Genomic DNA, 21,291 nt, shown 5'->3' on the forward strand with positions numbered 1-21,291 from the left:
CACCCCCTGTAGTGGAAGCACAGACTCTTAACCACTGGACCATCAGGGAAGTACCCCTTCTGCTCTGTTTACACTCAGAGTCACACTGTTTCTTCACTGTGCCTCCCACCTCAGGGTCTTTGTATCTGCTGCTCCCTCTCCCTGGAATGCCATCTCCACTTTGGTCGTCTTTCAGGTAACAGTTAAGGAATCACCTCCTCCAGGCAGCCCTCTGGGATCCCCCAGGCTAGATCATAGCCCTCCCTAGTCTATCCTCTCCTTTGCCTCTTCTCTTTCTCCTTCCTGGCACAATTTGAAAGCTTCCATTTGTGCAGATATTTGATTGACTATTTCCTTCACCAGAGGGTCAGCTCCTCGAGGGCAGGGATTCTTTTTTTCCTCTGACAGGCTCCCAGGAAAACATTTGCTAGACGAATGAGTGCCGAGACTGGAGGGATGTGAGGAATGCCAAGCAAAAAGGTTGAGCTGGACTGCAAAACTGATGGGTGTGTTTGCAGGCGGGGAAGGGCGGGGCGGGTGGAAAGTCCCTCAGCCTGAGGTCCCAGGGGCAGATTTGCAAAGAAATGCAAAACAGTTTGCCTAGGGCTCTCAGTGAGTCCCTGTGGACCTGCTGGGAGCCCTCACAGGAGGCGGAGTCGGGAACAGATCCACCTTCACTTACCCTCTAAGAGTCTCAGTTTTAGCCTCTGTAAACTGGATCTGAACAGTGAGAACCTTCTGAAAGGGCCAGCAAATCCGTCTCCTCCGTGAGACCTCTGCACAGTTCAGTGATCTTAGGAACCAACACTGGCCCACCCATTCCCACCATGCAGCCCCACCAGACCTCCCTAAACTCAGCTGTTCAACCATCCAGAGAAGCAGTACACCCCTTCCTAAGGCTATTCCAGAACATTCCATGCTACAGAACATCCCTAGAGCATGTAGTGGGACTACCTAACCCTGAGCTGTGTGCAGTTATCCTGGACCCTGAGAGAAAAGGAGAAATCAATAATACTGGTCCTATCTTTCTTTTTTAAAATTAATTAATTATTTTAATTAATTAATTATTTTAATAATTATTAATTATTTTTGGGGTCCTTGTAGCTGCGTGGGCTTTCTCTAGTTGCCGCGAACGTGGTGCGTGGGCTTCTCATTGCGGTGGCTTCTCTTGTTGCGGTGCATGGGCTCTAGGCGCACAGGTTTAGTTGCTCCATGGCATGTGATATCTTCCCAGACCAGGGCTCGAACCCGTGTCCCCTGTATTGGCAGGCGGATTCTTAACCACTGTGCCACCAGGGAAGTCCCTGGTCCTATCTTTCTTTAAAATTTGGATGCTTTGCTCATCATGGACTTTTTTTGCATTTATTTGAAGTTTAAAAAGTGATACTAAAATATAATCATCGGGGACTTCCCTGTCAGTCCAGTGGTTAAGACTCTGCACTTCCACTACAGGGAGCACACGTTCTATCCTGGTTGGGGAACTAAGACCCCACATACCTCGTGGTGCAGTCAAAAAAAAAAAAACAAAAACCATCAGGACTGAGTTTTTTGGAGCTCCCCCCCCCTTAAATTTTGTGCCCGAGGAGAGTACCTCGCTCTCCTCAATGCAGCAGGTAGTAAGTGCTAATAAATGCTCCTAGAAGGAATGGTTGCAATATATAAAATCTGGTGTTTCTATCTCACAATGGGGGCTGTTTTAATTTGCTGGGGAGGCCACAACAAAATGCCACAGAATGGGTAAATAAACATCAAATTTATTGTCTCACAGTTCTGGAGGTCAGAAGCCCCAGATCCAGGTGTCGGCAGGCTTGATTTCTGCTGAGGCCTCTCTCCTTGGCCTGCAGATGGCTGCCTTTTTCCTGTGTCCCTGTGTGGTCTCCCCTCTGGGCCTGTCTTTTCCCAATCTCACCAATATGACTGGTGTCATATTAAATTAGGGCCCACCCTAAAGACCTCACTTTAACTTAATTGCTGCTTTCAAACCCTGTCTCTAGGGCTTCCCTGGTGGCGCAGTGGATGAGAGTGCGCCTGCCGATGCAGGGGACGCGGGTTCGTGCTCCGGTGCGGAAAGATTTTACATGCTGAGGAGTGGTGGGGCCTGTGAGCCATGGCCGCTGAGCCTGCGCGTCCGGATCCTGTGCTCTGCAACGGGAGAGGCCACAGCAGTGAGAGGCCTGCGTACTGCCAAAAAAACCCCCCAAACAAACATAAAAACTCTGTCTCTAAATAAAGTTACATTCTGAGGTACTGGGGGGTTAAGACTTTAATATATATGTTTGAGGGAGGGGCACAATTTAGCCCATAACAGGAGCAAACTCTTCAACGGGGCTTAATGTATGCCAGGCACTGTGCTAGGTACTTTATATTAACTTCTTTAAGTCTCGCAAGAGTCCCATAATAGAATAGGTTCTGTTATTATTCAACATTTTACATGAAGGATCCTGAGGCTCAGAGAGATTATGTAACTTGCCCAAGTTCACACAGGCAGCGAGGGCAGAATCTAAACTCATGATTTTTGGTTTCAGATCAACCAAATCTGGAATCCATCTAGGAAGTAATAGTGGAGCAGAGTTGCTCCTTGACTAAACCATGCATTTTTTCTTTTAAATTGTGGTAAAATATACATAACATAAAATTGACCTTTTAAATCATTTTTGAGTGTACAGTTTACTGTATTAAGTACACTCACATTGTTGTGCAGCCATCCCCACCATCTGTCTCCAGGACTTTTCCATTTTTCCAAACGGAAACTCTGTCCCCATGAAACACTGACTCCCGCTCCCCCTGACCCTGGCCTCCACCACTTTACTTTCTGTCCCTTTTGACTCCTGTAGGGACCTTATATAGGTAGAATTATACAATATTTGTCCTTCTTTTTTTTGGCTACACCATGCAGCTTGTGGGATCTTAGTTCCCTGACCAAGGATGAAACCTGGGCCCTCAGTGGTGAAAGCACAGAGTCCTAACCACTGGACCGCAAGGGAATTCCTCAATATTTGTGCTTCTGTGTCCAGCTTATTTCACTGAGCATACCATTTTATCCATGTTGTAGCCTGTGTCAGAATTTCCTTCCTTTTTGGAACGAAATTAGGTTATTTGTAGAGACGTGGATGGATCTAGAGACTGTCATACAGAGTGAACTAAGTCAGAAAGAGAAAAACAAATACCGTATATTAACGCATATATGTGGAACCTAGAAAAATGGTACAGATGAACTGGTTTGCAGGGCAGAAACAGAGACACAGATGTAGAGAACGAACATATGGACACCAACGGGGGAAAGTGGTGGGGGTGGGGGTGGGGGTGGGATGAATTGGGAGATTGGGGTTGACATGTATACACTAATATGTATAAAATGGATAACTAATAAGAACCTGTTGTATAAAAAAATAAATACAATAAAATTCAAAAAATAATAATAAAAGTGCCAAAAAAAAGAGAGAAGAATTTCCTTCCTTTTTAAGGCTGAGTAATATTCCAGCGTATGGGTGGACCACTAAACCATGCCTTTTTAAGTCACTTGGTTCTGCCCTTATTAGCTGTGTGACCTTGGGGAAATCACTTAACTTCTCTGAGCCTCAATTTGCTCCTGCATAAATGAGCCCACACAAAGCCCAGGGTGTGGGGAGGATTACGTGAATTAATTGGTTTATTATTATTATATTTTGATATTTAGGCTGCACTGGGTCTTAGTTGCGGCCCATGGGATCGTCATTGCAGCATGCAGGATCTTTAGTTGCAGCATGTGGACTCTTAGTTGTGGCGTGCATGCGGGATCCAGCTCCGTGACCAGGGGTCGAACCCGGCTCCCCTGCATTGGGAGCACGGAGTCCAACCCACTGGGCCACCGGGGAAGTCCCGTGAATTAATTGATTTAAAGGGTAGTGATGGGTATCCAATACACGCTCAACAGCATCAAAAGGCAGATGCAAGGGGCGTGCAGTGGCGGCCTCTGGTCAGCAGGAGCCGCTGCCGGTACCTCCGTGTCCGCCCCGCGCCGCAGCGAGCGCACGCGCAGCAGAGCTTTCCTGCAGCGGTTGCTTTTCTTCGTGCTTCTTCCCCGCCCTTTACCCTCAGCTGTATTTGTTACTGCAGACCCTGAGCCTGGCTGTCTGCTTTTGCTGTGCTGAAGCCCTGCTCCTCCCCAGGCTTCTGGGTCTGGGGATGGCGGTGGGGAGTTGTCCCCTGCCAACATCTGGCCCCATCTCTGCAGCTGGGGGTGGAACACCTCTGCATGGAGGGTTACAGAGGGGAGGGAATGTCTTAAATTTCCCCATTCCCCTTAAACTCTCCCCGGCCTCTTTAATTTACATTAAGTTAAAATTTCTCAATAAGCAATCTATTCACTTGGGAGCAAATTCAACCCTCTTAACGAGAAAACTTTTGCTTTTAATCTCTGAAATGTTCCAATTTGCAAGGAAGTGCTGTGAAGTGCCTAAGACGGAGCCCAGCACACAGTTAGTGCTGAGTGCACTTAAACATTTTAAAAAAATTAAGATAGGGGCTTCCCTGGTGGCGCAGTGGTTGAGAGTCCGCCTGCCGATGCAGGGGACGCGAGTTCGTGCCCCGGTCCGGGAAGATCCCACATGCCGCGGAGCGGCTGGGCCCGTGAGCCATGGCCGCTGAGCCTGCGCGTCCGGAGCCTGTGCTCCGCAACGGGAGAGGCCACAACAGTGAGAGGCCCGCGTACCGCAAAAAAAAAAAAAAATTAAGATAAATCATTTATTAAGAATGGGAAACTGGATACCCATCTGCTGAAATCGCGTCCCCCCAACGGCGCATGCGCTTGCCATGTTAAATTAACATAACGTGTCAGGAACACAGGCGCAGGTGTTAAAGATACGGGATTGAGCTCGGGCATTGACGTCTGCTGCCTGCCACTCTGCGGCTCCGATCCTCGGTCGTTCGGTAGATATTTCTGGAGCAGCTCCTTCCTGCCTCAGTTTCTCCCTGGGTTAAACGCGGGATAGTGACGGCAGTCTTCGATTAAACGAAATCAGGGCTGTGATAGCGCTTTACAAAGCAAAACGCGCAAAGCCTTTGCGGAGAGAGGAGTGCATAGGCTTAGAGTCCAGATCCGAACTTGCATGGCTTTTTACAGACGCACATCTCCTCTTCTCCCAGCGCAGGGAAAGCACTGCAGTCCCCCTCTTTTTGACAGAGTGAATTTAGGGGAAGATTTACAGAAAGGGGTTTATTTACGCTAATGAGAATATCACTAATTGGTGCAAGAAATACTTATGAGCGCCTACTGTGTACCAGGCATTGAGCTGGGCTCTTTACCAAGAATAAAAATACTGAATTGAATGCCAATTCGTTCTCTTGAGCCAGAGATCTGAAATACAGCTGTTTCTTAGGGTCATATTAGGACACAAATGCAAAATAGTCTTCCTGCGCCTCCCCCTGGAGAGAAAATGAAGTAGAAAATGAGATTGCGCATGTAGAAAAGCGCTTAGCCCCGTGCTTGCGACAGGGCAAACCAGTACCTGAAATGTGTTTTATTAATAGTAATGATAGCTAATTAAAAATAGCTGACGTGTATTGAGAACTGTGTCAGGCACGGCGCTAATCCCTGTACATATACTTAGTGAATTTTACTCTCCCCCAGTGAGGTCGTACTGATGACCCCATTGTGCAGATAAGGAAACTGAAGAATAGAAATATACGAGTATCTACTGTAAGAACACTTAAAGTGGTGGAGCTAATAAGGTGTTTTGTTCACTGCTATATCCACAACACCTATAGCAGTGCCTGGTATAGTAGACGCTCGATCTGTCTTTGTGGAATAAATGAGTGATTAATACCTGCCTTTAAAAAAGCTTTTTTTTTCTTGTAAATAGGTAGTTGCAAAAATGGTACTGAGAGGTCCTTAGTACTCTTACCCCTGTACTGTCATCTTACCTAACATCAAACCGAGGAAATTAACCTTGGTGCAATCTACAGACCCTATTAATATTGTAATCTGCTTTTAATAGGAGTGCTTGGCAGTTTGCAGACTGATGTAGTTGCTATGATATGGTTAATATTCTCAGCTAAAACGGCTCTTCGCTTTTTGCACCTAAGCATTGCATCCGGGAGGCGTGCACCCTGCACCGGGCGGACCACGCCCCAGGGAAAATCCAAGTGTGGAACGCAGACCCTCTATATTAGAGCAGCGGCGCCGACGCACAAGGGTTACCCTGTGGGAGGCCGTCCATGCGCCTGCGCGGGGCGTCGCTTCGCCCCGCCCCAGAAGCGGGGTCAGATGACCCGCCCAACCGGCGTCGGCCTATAAAAGCTCGGGTGTTGACGTCAGCGTTCTCTTCCGCCGTCGTCGCCGCCATCCTCGGCGCGGCTAGTCACACTCGGATCTGCCTGGGAGAATCCACCGCCATCCGCCACCATGGTGAGCAGCGCTGTTCAACGGGCGGCCTGAATCGGCGGCGGGGCCTCCGTAGGGCCGGCCCTACCAGGCCTGGAGAACTGTGGCCTCCCTGACTGAGAGGAGACATGGCGGCGGCGGCGGGGCCGGCGGGCTCGGGGCTGGGGAAGCGGCTGCCGCCATGTCTGCGCGATGCACTGCTAGCCGAGCTCCGCTTCCGGGGGCGCCGCCGCCTCCAGGACCCCGGGCCCGGCTGGAGCTGGGGCGGAGGCGGGGCGGGGGGTATGATGATGTGGCAGACGCTGTAATGGCGGGCGCCGCGGTGCGAGCGGGGAGAGGGGAGCCGCCTTATGTAACCCGTGGGCTGGGAGTTTGAGTCCGATTTTCTGTCGGGAGCCGGGGGAGGCAAGGAAATGGCAAAAGGAGAGAAGAGTAAGACCTTTAGAAGCGTCTCGTCTTCTGACGTTGTGTAACCTTGGTCCTCCTTGTACCTCCCAGTTGTGAACACCTGATTCCAGAACTACGAGGTGGAGGCTCGTGCCTGTTAGGGCTGCGCAAGCCTCCCACCCGACCGGGGGTGGCATATTTAAGAATCAGGGGCAGGGTGTGTGGCTCTACCTGATTGACCCCCACCCTGCACAGCGAGAGGTGACCTTGGATTTTAAAGAGGCCCTTTGGTTGGGGGAAGGCTGGGGGTATAACCAGTGGCAACACAGTGGGGGGAACTTCAGCTGGACCCTAGATACGTCAATATACTATAAAGGAAATCTGCTGTCATTCTTTGAGACTTACTCCCCAGTACTCATTCTGGGTTGTGACAACCAGCGTCTGGCTTTTCAGGGACGGGGTGAATTGCACTTTTAAAGGGGTGTCAACAGAGAAAGGGGGATCTGGGTGGGAGTTGAGGCAGCGCCAGGACCAGCTCCCTCTGGCCATGGCCTAGCAGTCTCTATTGATCAAGGTCTCAGTGCCAAGCCTCATTCCTGGAGTGCCGGGCCATCCTGAGTCGTCCCCCCGCTCCCCCCCGCCCAGGTGAACTTCACAGTAGACCAGATCCGGGCCATCATGGACAAGAAGGCCAACATCCGAAACATGTCCGTCATCGCCCACGTGGACCATGGCAAGTCCACTCTGACGGATTCCCTGGTGTGCAAGGCGGGTATCATAGCCTCCGCCCGGGCTGGGGAGACCCGCTTCACTGACACCCGGAAGGACGAGCAGGAGCGTTGCATCACCATCAAGTCGACGTGAGCAAAGCCTTGGCACCCTCTGGACAGGGAGGGGGGAGGTGCTTACTCTGAGTCCTTGGGCGGTGGGTAGGGAGGACAGACAGTAGCCAACCCTTTCCTGACAGGTTTCTGGGGAGATGAGCACATTGGGGCTGGGTTTTTGGACTGTGAGAGACAATGGGGCTTCAGCTAGTGAGATGGGAAGCTTTGTCTCCTGTGGGAGAGGCACAGTGATGGGTGGTATTAAGGGGATTTGGAGAGGAGGGGGGCCTAGGGGCTCTTGGCATTGTCTGGAGAAGTCTGGGTGGGTGCTGCTGGCATCCAAGGATGCTGGTAAAGGTCTTGCCTTACCTATGGTGGCTCCCTGTGAGTTTTCTGGCCCCAGATGTTAAGAGGGTGAGAAAACTCCCCTCCCCCGCAAAAAAAAAGAAAAAAAAGAGGCTGTAACAACAGTTGTTTTCATCTGGTAACATCTCCTTGGTCATTGGCTCTGAGACTCGTTTCAGCTGGGGAGGGAAGGGTGAAAGGTAGTCTTTGGGGTTTCTGGATCTTGCCTGATTGTGTAGCAGCTCTTTGAAATCAGGTGTGTTGAGCCTGAGAGGAACCAGGTGGACTCTGGTACCATTGCACCTGTACCAGGGAGGTGGTGGTTCCCGGCAGAGGGTGCTGCAGAGGTAAATGTCCCTGGATAGGATAGCTCTTGTGTGGGAAGTCTGCAGTTCATCTCTAGGGATGAGTAATGCAGGGGGAGGAGACAGGTTGCAGCATCTGTCTGGCTTTTTACTGGATTACAGCCTCACTTCAGGATCAAGAGCATCCACCCTGACTCCCGTGGGCAGGAACCTGGTGGACCACAGGGCTAGTGGGAAACAGGTTAGGAGCCAGGCTGAGGTGTGCCTCCATCCGGGTAACCTGTCGCAATCTCTCAGGGCCATTTCCCTCTTCTACGAGCTCTCAGAGAATGACTTGAACTTCATCAAGCAGAGCAAGGATGGCTCTGGCTTCCTCATCAACCTCATTGACTCCCCTGGGCACGTGGACTTCTCCTCAGAGGTGACAGCCGCCCTCCGTGTCACCGATGGTGCCTTGGTGGTGGTGGACTGCGTGTCGGGTAAGCAGCAGGCTTCCCCACGGATGGCGGGGAACCTGGGGCTGTCCCCTCTTTGGCCGACGGAGACGCCTCATCCCCTGCTGGTCCACAGGCGTGTGCGTGCAGACGGAGACGGTGCTGCGCCAGGCCATTGCCGAGCGCATCAAGCCTGTGCTGATGATGAACAAGATGGACCGGGCCCTGCTTGAGCTGCAGCTGGAGCCCGAGGAGCTCTACCAGACCTTCCAGCGCATCGTGGAGAATGTCAACGTCATCATTTCCACCTACGGGGAGGGCGAGAGCGGCCCCATGGGCAACATCATGGTAAGATTGCCTGACTGCTGAAGTCGGGGTCCCTTGGCGGATCGCTGTCTCCTGCTGTGTTCCTAGTACCCCCTCCCGCTTCTCCCACTGGGTGGGCAGCATTCCTCATGCAGATTGGAAGGGTTGTGGTTTTCTCCTTCAGGGCTGCCCTTGGGAAACCACTGTTGTGAAGCCATGGCCTCCTGGGGATTCTTGGGAGGTTGGAAGGTGAGGTTGCCAGGAACCTTGGAATGGCAAGAAGGCTGGACTTCGGTGGAGGCTGTGGGGTAGCAGCTCAGCCTGCTAACAGAGGGGCATGGGGCAGTGCCTGTGGCATCATCGCACACCCTGTCGTGATGGGGGCAGAGCTGGGCACCCTGTACATGATGACTAAAATTTCTTCACTTTGACCTGACGACTGTTGAAGAAATCCAGTGTCTGAGGGCCGGGGTGCTTGGGGGCTTCATTGATGTGGTTTGTGTCCAACTGTCCCAACTCACAGCTTTCTCCTGCTCTCTCAGATTGACCCTGTCCTCGGTACTGTTGGCTTCGGGTCTGGTCTCCACGGCTGGGCCTTCACTCTGAAGCAGTTTGCAGAGATGTACGTGGCCAAGTTTGCTGCCAAGGGTGAGGGTCAGCTGGGGCCTGCCGAGCGGGCCAAGAAGGTGGAGGACATGATGAAGAAGCTATGGGGAGACCGGTGAGTGCTGGAGACACAGCCCAAGTGTCTGTGGGGTCCTTCACACCTGCATCCCCCCAGATTCCCCTAACTTGGGTTGAGTCTTGTCTGACAGGTACTTTGATCCAGCCAACGGCAAATTCAGCAAGTCAGCCAACAGCCCAGATGGCAAGAAGCTGCCACGGACATTCTGCCAGCTCATCCTGGACCCCATCTTTAAGGTGAGCTGGCGTGTGCTTGATATAGGTAGCCGTCCCTAGGGCTGTCCTTGGGTTCCCTGAGAATCTGGTACCCAACCTGCTGCAGCCAGTAGCAAGATGCCGTGGGGCAAGGCAGGGCCAGGCTGCAGAGGCAGCTCCTGGGACAAGGATGAGGCAGCATGAGGTCAGAACGCCCTCAGGGTTCCACCCTGACAGGGAAGTCTCCCTGCCCCCTGGGCTTCATCATCAGGGGGACCATCAGCCTCCCTGACTGGGCAGCAGGTGAGATGAGGTAGGAGGGTCTAGGGTTTGCAAGCCTGTGAGTTCAGTGAGTGTATGCTCAATATCTGAAAATAGGAAGGGTTTTTTTTTCTTTCAACAATCTGTCGAGAAGTGTCCCCGTGATTTGCTTAATTGGGTCAGGCCTTTGGCGGTAAGTGAAGATGGCCTTTAAAGCTCCAGAGCAGGAAGCAGGTAGCTTCAGGCTTCCAGTATGTTCCCAAACCCACTTTGCCATGTCTCTTGGGTGTCAGGTGTTTGATGCAATCATGAATTTCAAGAAAGAGGAGACGGCAAAACTGATTGAAAAACTGGACATCAAGTTGGACAGTGAAGATAAAGACAAAGAAGGCAAACCACTTCTGAAGGTGAGTGGAGCGGCCATCCTGTGAGTCCCCATCCCAGCTTGAGTGCCATTTTCTCAGGTAATCAGACAGCTGGCTGTAAGGGTCTCAGTCAGGGCTCCATGCTGGGCCCAGGCTTATATTAGAAGTATCACCAGCAGGAGCTCTGTCACCAGCAGGGATGGGTAGGAGACATCAGCTGTTTTACACTGTTCTTCTAGATTCTTTCTCAAGTCGTTTTTTTTGTCCCTCTTTCCCATCCCCTACTTTAGGCAGTGATGCGCCGCTGGCTACCTGCCGGGGATGCCCTGCTGCAGATGATTACCATCCACCTGCCCTCCCCTGTGACGGCCCAGAAGTACCGCTGTGAGCTCCTGTACGAGGGGCCCCCAGACGACGAGGCCGCCATGGGTACGTGGGGTGTGCCTGCATCCTGGGGTTAGAACGCTGGGCAGAGCTGCAGAATTCTGGAAAGCTGAGCTGCCAGGGAATCAGTTTCCCCTGTGGGGGGTTCCTTTCTCTCTCCTCAGGCATTAAAAGCTGTGATCCCAAAGGCCCTCTTATGATGTACATTTCCAAAATGGTGCCGACCTCTGACAAAGGTCGGTTCTATGCCTTCGGCCGGGTCTTCTCAGGGCTGGTGTCCACCGGCCTGAAGGTCAGGATCATGGGGCCCAACTACACGCCTGGGAAGAAGGAAGACCTATACCTGAAGCCAATCCAGAGGTGAGGTGCTCCGTGAGGCAGAGGGTGCCTAGCAGCCTCCCTTTCGTCCCTCAAGCCAGTGAAGGGGGAAGGGTGAGGGTCATCTGAATGTAGACTTGGCCAGGGGAGGCCCACCAGGAAATAGTGTCTCCTTCTCCCCACTAGGGATTCACAGTGAGACACAGCCCGGAGTTGGGAAGCAGTTAGGCTGAAATTATGGTGGCAGCATACATTTTAAAATACCCAGAGAATAGGCTCTGACCCTAGAGATGTCATGTGGCGGGTGGCCACCCAGTCCAGGTGTGGGTAGTGGGAAGAGCCTCCATTCCTGCTAGTTCCTCGGGGCCCTGACTGTATTGCGACCTGCGAGTGCCGCCGGTTTCCCTGTGGCACGCATGTCTGGCCTGGGTCAGGGTGCAGAGTCCTGCACAGTGCACGTGTTAGTGAGCAGGTGGCTCTGTCCTGGTGTGCAGGAGCCAAAACTGTCATTGAGACCTGGGTCGCAAGATAAATTCAGAGCTTGGCCCAGGGTGGGATGGCACTGCCCCTTCAGACAGGAAGACAGCCGCAGGCTCCAAGACAAAGGAGGCTTGTCTTTGGTCATTTGGGGATCTGCCACCCCAGTGCCGATGCATTGTGGCCTTTTGTGTCTCCCCCAGGACAATCCTGATGATGGGCCGCTACGTCGAGCCCATCGAGGACGTGCCTTGTGGCAACATCGTGGGCCTGGTGGGCGTGGACCAGTTCCTGGTGAAGACAGGCACCATCACCACCTTCGAGCATGCCCACAACATGCGGGTGATGAAGTTCAGCGTGAGCCCTGTCGTCAGGGTGGCTGTGGAGGCCAAGAACCCGGCCGACCTGCCCAAGCTGGTGGAAGGCCTGAAGCGGCTGGCCAAGTCGGACCCCATGGTGCAGGTGGGTGGGCCCCGGCTGGAGGCGGACACCTGCGGCAGTGGTGGTTTGTTGGCTTATGCCGTGTGGCTGAGCCGAAAGATTCCGCTGGCTTCTCACACAAGTAGAGATTCCGTGTTGAGAAAACCAGCTGTGCTGGGTACACCTGCCCTGGTAGAGGTGCTGCCCTTAATTTAAATGGTGGTTTTCCACCCAGGAACCCGATTTCTTTCGTAGGCTGCTTGGGTCTTTACAGGCTGGTTGTGCACGGAGGGTCCTTACAGAAGGTTAATGTTGAAAACGAGTAAAGAGGATCCTGCTGTCTTCCCCCCAAAACCCCATTTTGGGAGTCTGCCTTTTCCATCTGGAGGAAAGCTTGGAGCCCGCTTTCTACCTGTCCCTAGAATCCCTTGGGTTTCCCGCATTTGTCCCGGGGTCTGTGCTCAGGCTGACACGTGGCCCTTTTCAGTGCATCATTGAGGAGTCCGGGGAGCACATTATTGCGGGTGCCGGGGAGCTGCATCTGGAGATCTGCCTCAAGGACCTGGAGGAGGACCACGCCTGCATTCCTATCAAGGTGAGGCCTGGCGCTGCTCTGGTGGCTGGAGGCCCGCTGTCCTCAGGACGGAGGGCAAGGCAGGGCCCTGGGTCCAGGCTGGGCTCTGAGGGGCCCATTGACTGGGCCACTCAATTCTCTGTCTTTCCATCCGTTACTGCCAGCTGATATGTGCTGTCGTGACACCAGCTTAGATGCGTTGGCAAGGCTGGAGTGTGAGCGGTCTGCTTCTTAACAAATTTTTTAAAAAGCTCTTGGGAAGTGCAGCCACTGAGGCTTATGTAGCCGGCCCCACGCCCAGCTGGTGCGTTCTGGTTTCCATTCTCCTTTTTTTTCCCCACAGAACTGAGCGCAGATCTGTGTCTGTTCTCAGACGTGGATTTGGGTTTCTTTAAGTGTGGTTCTCTTTGTTAAGCTTCTGTCTTTTTGTTTCTCTACTTATAGGAATGAAATTTTCTTTTTTCAGGTACGGTGACGGCTTTCCCCCATTATTCTCTATATTAGAAAACTAATATGCTGGGGTGTGGGGTTAGGCCTAGCACTTGTATCTTTTGAGATTTTTTTCCCCAGTTAATACCGCATATGTGGAGTTTCACTGTTTCACCAGCCCTCTTGGCAGCGGGCTTCCTTCTACAAGGGAGTACCTGCACACCTCACGTTTACACAGAAGACGTGCATGGCTCTGTGCCGCCAGATCAAACTCGCTCTGTTTTCTGTGCCACTGCCACTGTTAAGTGGGCCTCGTTATTAGGAAGACCGTCTGTTAAGATGCCTCTCAGGTGTCTGGTTCCTGTGGCAGACCTGACCTGACCTGCATGCTCCTTTTGCAGAAATCCGACCCAGTTGTCTCGTACCGAGAGACCGTCAGTGAGGAGTCTAACGTGCTCTGCCTGTCCAAGTCCCCCAATAAGCACAACAGGCTGTACATGAAGGCACGGCCCTTCCCCGACGGCCTGGCCGAGGACATCGACAAGGGCGAGGTGTCTTCCCGCCAGGAGCTCAAGCAGCGGGCCCGCTACCTAGCTGAGAAGTACGAGTGGGACGTGGCCGAGGCCCGCAAGATCTGGTGCTTTGGCCCTGATGGCACCGGCCCCAACATCCTCACTGACATCACCAAGGGCGTGCAGTACCTCAACGAGATCAAGGACAGTGTGGTGGCCGGCTTCCAGTGGGCCACCAAGGAGGTGAGGGGCTGCTCAGGCACAGCTCTGGTGGGTTTGTCACTGGGGCGTCCTCCTGTCCTTGTTTCCCTGTTGGCAGGGTGGGGCTGTGGTCCTGCCTCCTGGGAAGGGGACCCTAGGGAGGCTGAGATGGTCCCTGTCGGTGAGACCTAGAGGAGCTGGCACAGACACTTCTGGCTGACCTGTTCTCAGGAGCTGCAATAGAGGCGGTTTCTTGATGGTGTTCCCCTTCCTCCATAGGGGGCGCTGTGTGAGGAGAACATGCGGGGCGTGCGCTTCGACGTCCACGATGTGACACTGCACGCGGACGCCATTCACCGCGGTGGCGGCCAGATCATCCCCACGGCCCGGCGCTGCCTGTACGCCAGCGTGCTGACTGCCCAGCCCCGGCTCATGGAGCCCATCTACCTTGTGGAGATCCAGGTGGGGAGGCCTGGCCCCCCCAGCTGCTGCTCCCGGTCCCACCCTGCCCAACAGCTGCTAATAGCCCTTCTTTGCCTGACAGTGTCCAGAACAAGTGGTTGGTGGTATCTACGGTGTGCTGAACAGGAAGCGGGGCCACGTCTTTGAGGAGACCCAGGTGGCCGGCACCCCCATGTTTGTTGTGAAGGCCTACCTGCCTGTCAATGAGTCCTTTGGTAAGTGCCAGTCTGGTGTGGTCCTCAGATGCCTGCTGCCTTTGGGGTGGAGCCCAGCAGACATTCAGCCTATCTGGTCTAGGACGGGACGCATTTCTTTTCTTTTTTTTTTTATTATTTATTTGGTCGTGCTGGATCTTAGTTGCGGTAGGCTTGCTCCTTAGTTGTAGCTCACGGGCTCCTTAGTTGTGGCATGCGAACTCGTAGTTGTGGCATTCATGTGGGCTCTCTAGTTCCCTGACCAGGGATTGAACCTGGGCCCGCTGCATTGGGAGTGCAGAGTCTTAACCACTGCGCCACCGAGGGAAGTCCCAGGGGCCCAGTTCTTTCTTGTTGTGCATGGCACAGGGTGGGTCTGATGGGAGCTGTTGCTTTCTGCATCGCAGTTGTGGAGGAGGAGGTGCCTGTTTCTCATTTGGGCCTCTGGACTGTTGAATTAGGGGGAAGGTCCTTGGGCCTGTAAATCTAAGAGCAAAGCCTGCAGAGAAGCTGTGCTGGAGCCCCTGGTTCATCCTGAGAAGGAGCAGGTGGAGACCAGAGGCCCAGGAAGGGCCAGCCTTGCCCCACTTATTAATCAGTAGCCTTTGAGGGAGCCTTTGGGTGAGGGATAGGATAATGGGCCTGACATCTGACATGAGCCAGGTAGTCCAGACTCAGTGATCTTCTGGTGTGGTGTGGGCCTGTGTTCCCACCTTCCCCTCCTGGCCTCCGCCAGGGAGCCGTGAGGCTGCCTGGGCTGCCCGGTGAGCGCCGTTTCTGTGCCTCCTACAGGCTTCACCGCTGACCTGAGGTCCAACACGGGCGGCCAGGCCTTTCCCCAGTGTGTGTTCGACCACTGGCAGATCCTGCCCGGTGACCCCTTCGACAGCACCAGCCGCCCCAGCCAGGTGGTGGCAGAGACGCGCAAGCGCAAAGGCCTGAAGGAAGGCATCCCGGCCCTGGACAACTTCCTGGACAAGTTGTAGGCAGCCTCCCCGCAGCCCGCTGCCTGGTGGGACTCGGGCGCAGCCCCTGCACCCAGGGACAGGTGACCACAGCAACAGCCCCACATTCTCCACGACACCTTGAGGCTGTCCAGACCCAGTAACGCTCTGCCTGACAAGTTTCTGGGGCCCACTCCGTGCCATCGCTCAACATGAACACTTGATGCCGTTTCTTTCGATATTTATTTCTAGATTTCAGACGCAACAGAAGTGCCCTCACGGCAGGGACTTATCTGGCCGGTAGGGATGGGGGAGGAGATGGGACACCCAAAGCTTTTTTGTTAAGAGGGAAATTCACATGTCCAAAAAAAGTTAAAAATAAACGCATTAAGAGGTTTATTTGGGTAAATGGCCTGCAGTGGATTTTCCTCCGGAAAGGGGGAAGGAACAGGCGGGTAGATGTTCTCTTTGGACAGAAGCTAGTAGAAGGCAGGAAATCCTGTGCAGTGTCACCATGAGCACCTCCAGCTGTATTAGTGCCATTGGAATAATAAATTTGATATGGTGGTGATTGTGCATGCGTGTCCATGGTCTTTCTCCATCCGCTCAGGCTAGAATGGACTCCCTGTGCCGGTGAGCAAGGCCATTGTTTACGCTCCAATACACAGTGTTCAGTATCACCTCCAAATGTCCAGGGCTGAGGCAGAGGTCCGTGAGACTTCACGTGATCCAGGCGAGTCCAGTTGTCCACCTGTCACGTGGGGCCAGCTGGTGGAACTGTCCTACATCTGTGCTGTTTGCAGGGGCAGCCACTGGCCTCATGTGTCTACTGAGCATTTGAAATGGGGGTAGTGCAAGCCCAGGACCGTTACTTTTAGCTGTAAACATATTTCCATAGTCTGATGACGCTGGTGCTGTCTTAGCAGTCAGTGCAGGCTGGGAAAATTGCCCATGTGCTCAGCTTTGTCCCATCAAAACTTCCCTGTGGTTACTGCAGTGCTGACTAGCACCCTGGGGGCTGACTTGTGCCTGGGTTGTGGGAGGAGCCTCAGTCTAACTTTCATGCTAGGAGCCGCTCTTTGAACAAACAGCAAGGATTCCTTTGTAGGATTCTCTGGATTTGGCTATTCAAACTTTACCCTAAAGATTTGTAACGTTATGCGTGGGTTATCACTCTACATGCCTGTCCTCAGGAAGGCGGATGGGGACAATGAGGTGCTGGTGTGGGGTTCCAGGCCAGGAGGGTGGCCATTGTGCTCCCAGGCTGCCCAGACCTATACCTCCACTAATATGTGTCTTGTTAAGGTATGGAAAGGGGAGGAAAAGAGCTGTAGAAACCTGATGAACGTTGCCTAGAGCCAGATGACCAAGGTCAACATCAGTGATAAGTCAGGATGATACTATGGACCCTTGATAAGGAGTGATGAAAATGGCACTGTATGGTCTTCCTAAAACCTGTCACCCCTCTTTAACCACAAGAAAGACAAATCCCAATTGAGGAAGTAGACCAATCCTCAAAACTGTCTAAGTCATCAAAAACTGGGAAGTGTGAGAAGCTCAAAGCTCAGAGGAACCTAAGGAGACGTAACTAAATGTGACGCGGGATCCTCGAACAGGAGAAGGACATTAGGGAAAAACAAGGAACTCTGAATAAAAGTACAGACTGGTTAATAACGTATCACTCTTGGTTCATTAATGGTGACAAATACAAGATGTAATAGGGGAAACTGGATATGGGAGAAAGTGCTGCTTTAGCTGTGCACTTAAGTGTGCTTAGGAGTTAAGAGTGGAGGAAGGTGGTTCCCAGGTAGGAGGAAGAAAGAGCTGGTGCCATCTCAATGAGATGCTTGAGGCAAGAAGGCAAATGGTGTTGGAGTGGAAAAGGGCGGGGGGGGGGGTTGCACGAGGTTAGGGTGGCCAGCAAGGACCAAAAGACACAGGTCCGTGTCAGATGGTATCTGAGCTAGTTCAGCGTGGGCTTTGGGTTCGGGCCTCTCTGGGAATGAATCTCAGTTACGCCTTTGCCAGCTGTGTGACTCCGGGTGGGTTACCTAACCTCTCTGGGGTCTTGTTTCCCTAACTATAGCATGGGTAAAATATTAATGTATTTTACCTCCTCGGGTTGTTGATTGGTACGCAGTAAGGCTCAATCAATGCTAGCTGTTACCATGTATCTTGAGCTTAAAAGGAGTCACAAAACAATCCTCAAGGGGCTTCCCTGGTTGGCTCAGTGGTTAAAAATCCACCTGCCAGGGCTTCCCTGGTGGTGCAGTGGTTGAGAGTCTGCCTGCTGATGCAGGGGACACGGGTTTGTGCCCCGGTCTGGGAAGATCCCACATGCCGCGGAGCGGCTGGGCCTGTGAGCCATGGCCGCTGAGCCTGCGCGTCCGGAGCCTGTGCTCCGCAACGGGAGAGGCCACGACAGTGAGAGGCCTGCGTACCGCAAAAAGACAAAACAAAAAAGAATCCGCCTGCCAATGCAGAGGACACGGGTTCGAGCCCTGGTCTGGGAAGATCCCACATGCCGCGGAGCAACTAAGCTCTTGCGCCACAACTACTGAGCCTGCGTGTCACAACTACTGAAGCCCGCGCGCTTAGAGCCTGTGCTCCGCAACAAGAGAAGCCACGGCAATGAAAAGCCCGCGCACCGCAACGAAGAGCAGCCCCTGCTCGCCACCACTAGAGAAAGTCCGCACTTAGCAACGAAGACCCAACACAGCCAAAAATAAATACATAAATAAAAATTAAAAAAAAAATCTCAAGCATTAATGGCAACACCAGACCAATCTCCTAATTTGCATCTTTATGTATTTGGAATATGGTTAGCATTTTACAGAGAAGTAAACTGCCACTCAGGGACTAAAGCAGGCCAAGGGTTCACCTCACGGCTGTTATGCCGGAGCTGGGCCTTGGATTCGCGTTATCTCATGCCCAAGGTAGGCAGGAATAGGGATGCAGGATTTCAGCATCCCGTCTCCCAGCTTCAGGACCCCGGTCAGAGGAGAACGGGCGGGGCGGTCCAGGGGCCGGAAGTCGGAAAGCCGACTTCCGTAAGTTTGACAGGCGTTCATTACAGCCAATCACCTGCGGGAAGCCTAGCCTGTGCCAAAGGCGAGGCAGCATTTTGGTGAGGAGGGCGGGACGCGCGAGGGCCTGGGCCTGGAAGGCGGCGGTGGGCGGGCTTCACGAGCGGCGGTCGCACTGACCAATGGGTGGTGGGCTCCACCTCTTCGGGGCGGGCCCTGGAGGGCGCGGTGACGTCGCACGGGTCGGCGCGTCGAGGCAGCCAAGGCTGCGGGGCCTGAGGACGCGGCGGCGGGCAGCGCGGCTGAGGGGCCGGTTCGAGGCGCGGGGCCGAGGAGGGTGCGGAGCGCGCTCGGTCCGAGGCTGGCGGGTTGGGGGGACCCTTGGGGATCTTAGCGGGGGGGTACGTTTGGGGACCCGTGGGATGACTGGGCGGGAGAAGAAGCTGGGCCGGGGCCTGTGAGGGGCGTGGCGGTCTCTGGGACGCTGGAGCAGGGACGTCAGGGGCTGGGGAGATCTTTGAGGCGTCTCTGAAGGAAGCCGTCGGGGTCTGCCTTGGAGCTTGGGAGAAGGTCGGGGGAGAAGGACGATGGAGGAGACTCTCAGCTGTGGCCCTTTGAGGAGGCCCGTTGGGAGTGTGGAGACCGGGGTGGGGCCTTTGAAACCCGGAGGGGTGCCTTCGGGGACGGGGGGAGGAAGAAGTTAGCTTTGCTAGAACGATGGAGGTCAGGGGAAGCAAGAGCGGGTCGGGGCCTTTGGAGGAGCTTGGAAACTATTGTCCAGTTCCTGGGGAATTCAGGATTGGGGGGAGCAAGAGATTACCCACAGCGCTGCAGAGGGTGTTAAGAGACCAGCCGAGGAGGAGGGGTTAGTGGGTAAGGGAAAGAGGGGTTGAGGCCGCTGATGGGTAGGGAGATGGAAGCGTGTTGGAGGTCTGGCAGGGAATCAGGGAGCCCCAGCGTTTGGGGGTGTGAAGAGTGTGGGGAACTTGCAGGAGTGTGTGGGGCTCTGGACAAGCAGGTTGGGAGAAGCCTAGGAGGGAGAGGCAGAAGAAGACTGCGGTGCTGTGTGCGGAAGCAGAGATCTGTGGCTGGGAGCTATGGGGGTGGAGGTGGCACAGCTGGGCTAACACTGACCTCGGGGCGGTGTGGTATCTAAATGAGCCGACACATGGAATTGACCCGCCCACCAATTGCAAGTGCTTTCTACAATGACCGTGGAATTTCAGCATGGTGTGATGTGAAACCTCTTTTGGGGGAGCAGGTCACTCCATTGACCTAGAAGTAATGGCTGGCATCTCACTCCTTTCTTATTTCCCTGTCTCCTCCTCCAGGGTCACGGCTAGAGGACTCCCTGAGGTCCTGTCCCCCGGGCCACTGTGACTGGGTTTGCACTGGAGTGGAAGGTGCTGGAAGGCAGACCGGCCGCTATGTCCACATTCAGGCAGGAAGATGTGGAAGACCACTATGAGATGGGGGAGGAGCTGGGCAGGTGAGTTCTCCCCTCTGATGGGGCTCCGACCAGGGGAGAGACCCGCTGTGGGGTTTTCTGGGTGTATCTCCTCTCCTGTCCTTTATCCCACTCTCCAAGAAGGGATGAGTCGATATCATGTGCTGTGGAACGAGTTTGGGCTTTGGAGTCAGTCAGTCTGGGCCTGGAATTCTTGCTCTGACATCCTCTGTGCATTTCCTTTGGGGAGAAACATAACTGAGCACAAATGGCACCTAATACGGTGCTTGGAATTGGCGTGAGAGCAGTAGATGTTGGCAGGTTTTGTTGGTGAGGGTCTGTCCCTCTCTTTAATCCTCTCTTGTGGGAGGGCAGTTGAGTCTCCCCGGCTCTCCTACGTTTCCAGGGAAGGCCTCCCGTCTGGGCCTACACCCTTGCCAATGGTTGGCATTCTTGTGGGAAAGAGCGGAGGTTTCCCGATCCAGCCAGCAGCTGATTTCCTGCTGGGCTGGGCCTTGGAGCGTCCCCTGGGAGTGCCCCCTCCCCCCACTCCCCTCAGACCTGCCAGGCACCATCCTCCCCCCCACCCCACAGAGCTTCAGACCTTATTTGGTGAGTTTGTTGCTGGCCAGCCCCATGATGTCACCAGAATGGAATGTAAATAACTGAGCCATAACTGAGCTGTTCATCAGGCCTTTGCTGAGAGAGTGTATGGGGCTCATTTAGGATTCTGAAGTCCCTCCTTTAGGAATTTCCTCCGATAGAGTGGTAGAGAATGCAGGCCGTCTCCCCACCCCCAAAAAAGTCTCAGACTCTGTTGTTGAAAATGTATTAGGACCTGCTGCTGAGAGTAGTTTGGCAAAAGTCAGCAAAAATACCATGTATGTTCCCTTTAACCCACTGATTCTGCTGCTAGGAGTTAATTCCGTGGAAGTAGTACATACATGGACCTAAGGATCTAGGGACAGGGAGAGTTGCTATAAGGACTTTCTGTGAGCAAAAGACAGGAAGCCTCTTCAGTGCCTGTCACAGCACCATAGCCTCATCGATGGAATATTACGCAGCCATTAGAAAGAGCCTGAAAAGAAACAAAATTGAGTTATCTGTAGTGAGGTGGATGGACCTAGAGTCTGTCATAGAGTGAAGTAAGTCAGAAAGAGAAAAACAAATGCTGTATGCTAACACAGATATATGGAATCTAAAAAAAAAAAAAAATGGTTCTGAAGAACCTAGGGACAGGACAGGAATAAAGACGCAGACATAGAGAATGGACTTGAGGACACGGGGAGGGGAAGGGGAAGCTGGGACGAAGTGAGAGAGTAGCATGGCCTTATATATACTACTGATTGTAAAATAGATAGCTAGTGGGAAGCAGCCGCATAGCACAGGGAGATCAGCTCGGTGCTTTGTGACCACCTAGAACGGTGGGATAGGGAGGGTGGGAGGGAGACGCAAGA

The 21,291-nt window shown here is 53.4% G+C and overlaps 2 protein-coding genes and 1 non-coding gene across 4 annotated transcripts in view; all 3 read left to right on the forward strand.

Moving 5' to 3' along the window:
* Window positions 1-6,208: 6,208 nt before the first annotated feature.
* On the forward strand, window positions 6,209-15,937 carry EEF2 (eukaryotic translation elongation factor 2). The gene is made up of 15 exons (XM_030879276.2): window positions 6,209-6,364; window positions 7,373-7,587; window positions 8,499-8,680; window positions 8,772-8,983; window positions 9,484-9,662; window positions 9,757-9,862; window positions 10,375-10,488; window positions 10,737-10,875; window positions 10,995-11,190; window positions 11,829-12,087; window positions 12,533-12,640; window positions 13,450-13,803; window positions 14,041-14,223; window positions 14,306-14,438; window positions 15,210-15,937. Exons 1-15 carry the CDS (start codon window positions 6,362-6,364, stop codon window positions 15,401-15,403), a joined length of 2,577 nt encoding a protein of 858 aa, XP_030735136.1. The 5' UTR covers window positions 6,209-6,361; the 3' UTR covers window positions 15,404-15,937.
* On the forward strand, window positions 9,342-9,406 carry LOC115865568 (small nucleolar RNA SNORD37). Its single transcript, XR_004044351.1, has one exon. It is a non-coding gene; the product is annotated as a small nucleolar RNA SNORD37 (small nucleolar RNA).
* Window positions 15,938-18,603: 2,666 nt separating the features above from the next.
* Window positions 18,604-21,291, forward strand: part of DAPK3 (death associated protein kinase 3) — a 56,558-nt gene continuing 53,870 nt past the window's right edge. For both annotated transcript variants that reach the window (XR_009563572.2, XM_070045345.1), the window contains exons 1-2: window positions 18,604-18,724; window positions 19,719-19,876. Coding sequence is in view for 1 of the 2 variants with exons in the window: in XM_070045345.1 (XP_069901446.1) it covers window positions 19,815-19,876 (62 nt within the window). In the remaining variant the exon portion in view is untranslated. The remainder of the gene's footprint in view (window positions 18,725-19,718; window positions 19,877-21,291) is intronic.

Source organism: Globicephala melas, chromosome 3, assembly GCF_963455315.2.
Source record: "Globicephala melas chromosome 3, mGloMel1.2, whole genome shotgun sequence".
Taxonomy (NCBI): Eukaryota; Metazoa; Chordata; class Mammalia; order Artiodactyla; family Delphinidae; genus Globicephala; species Globicephala melas.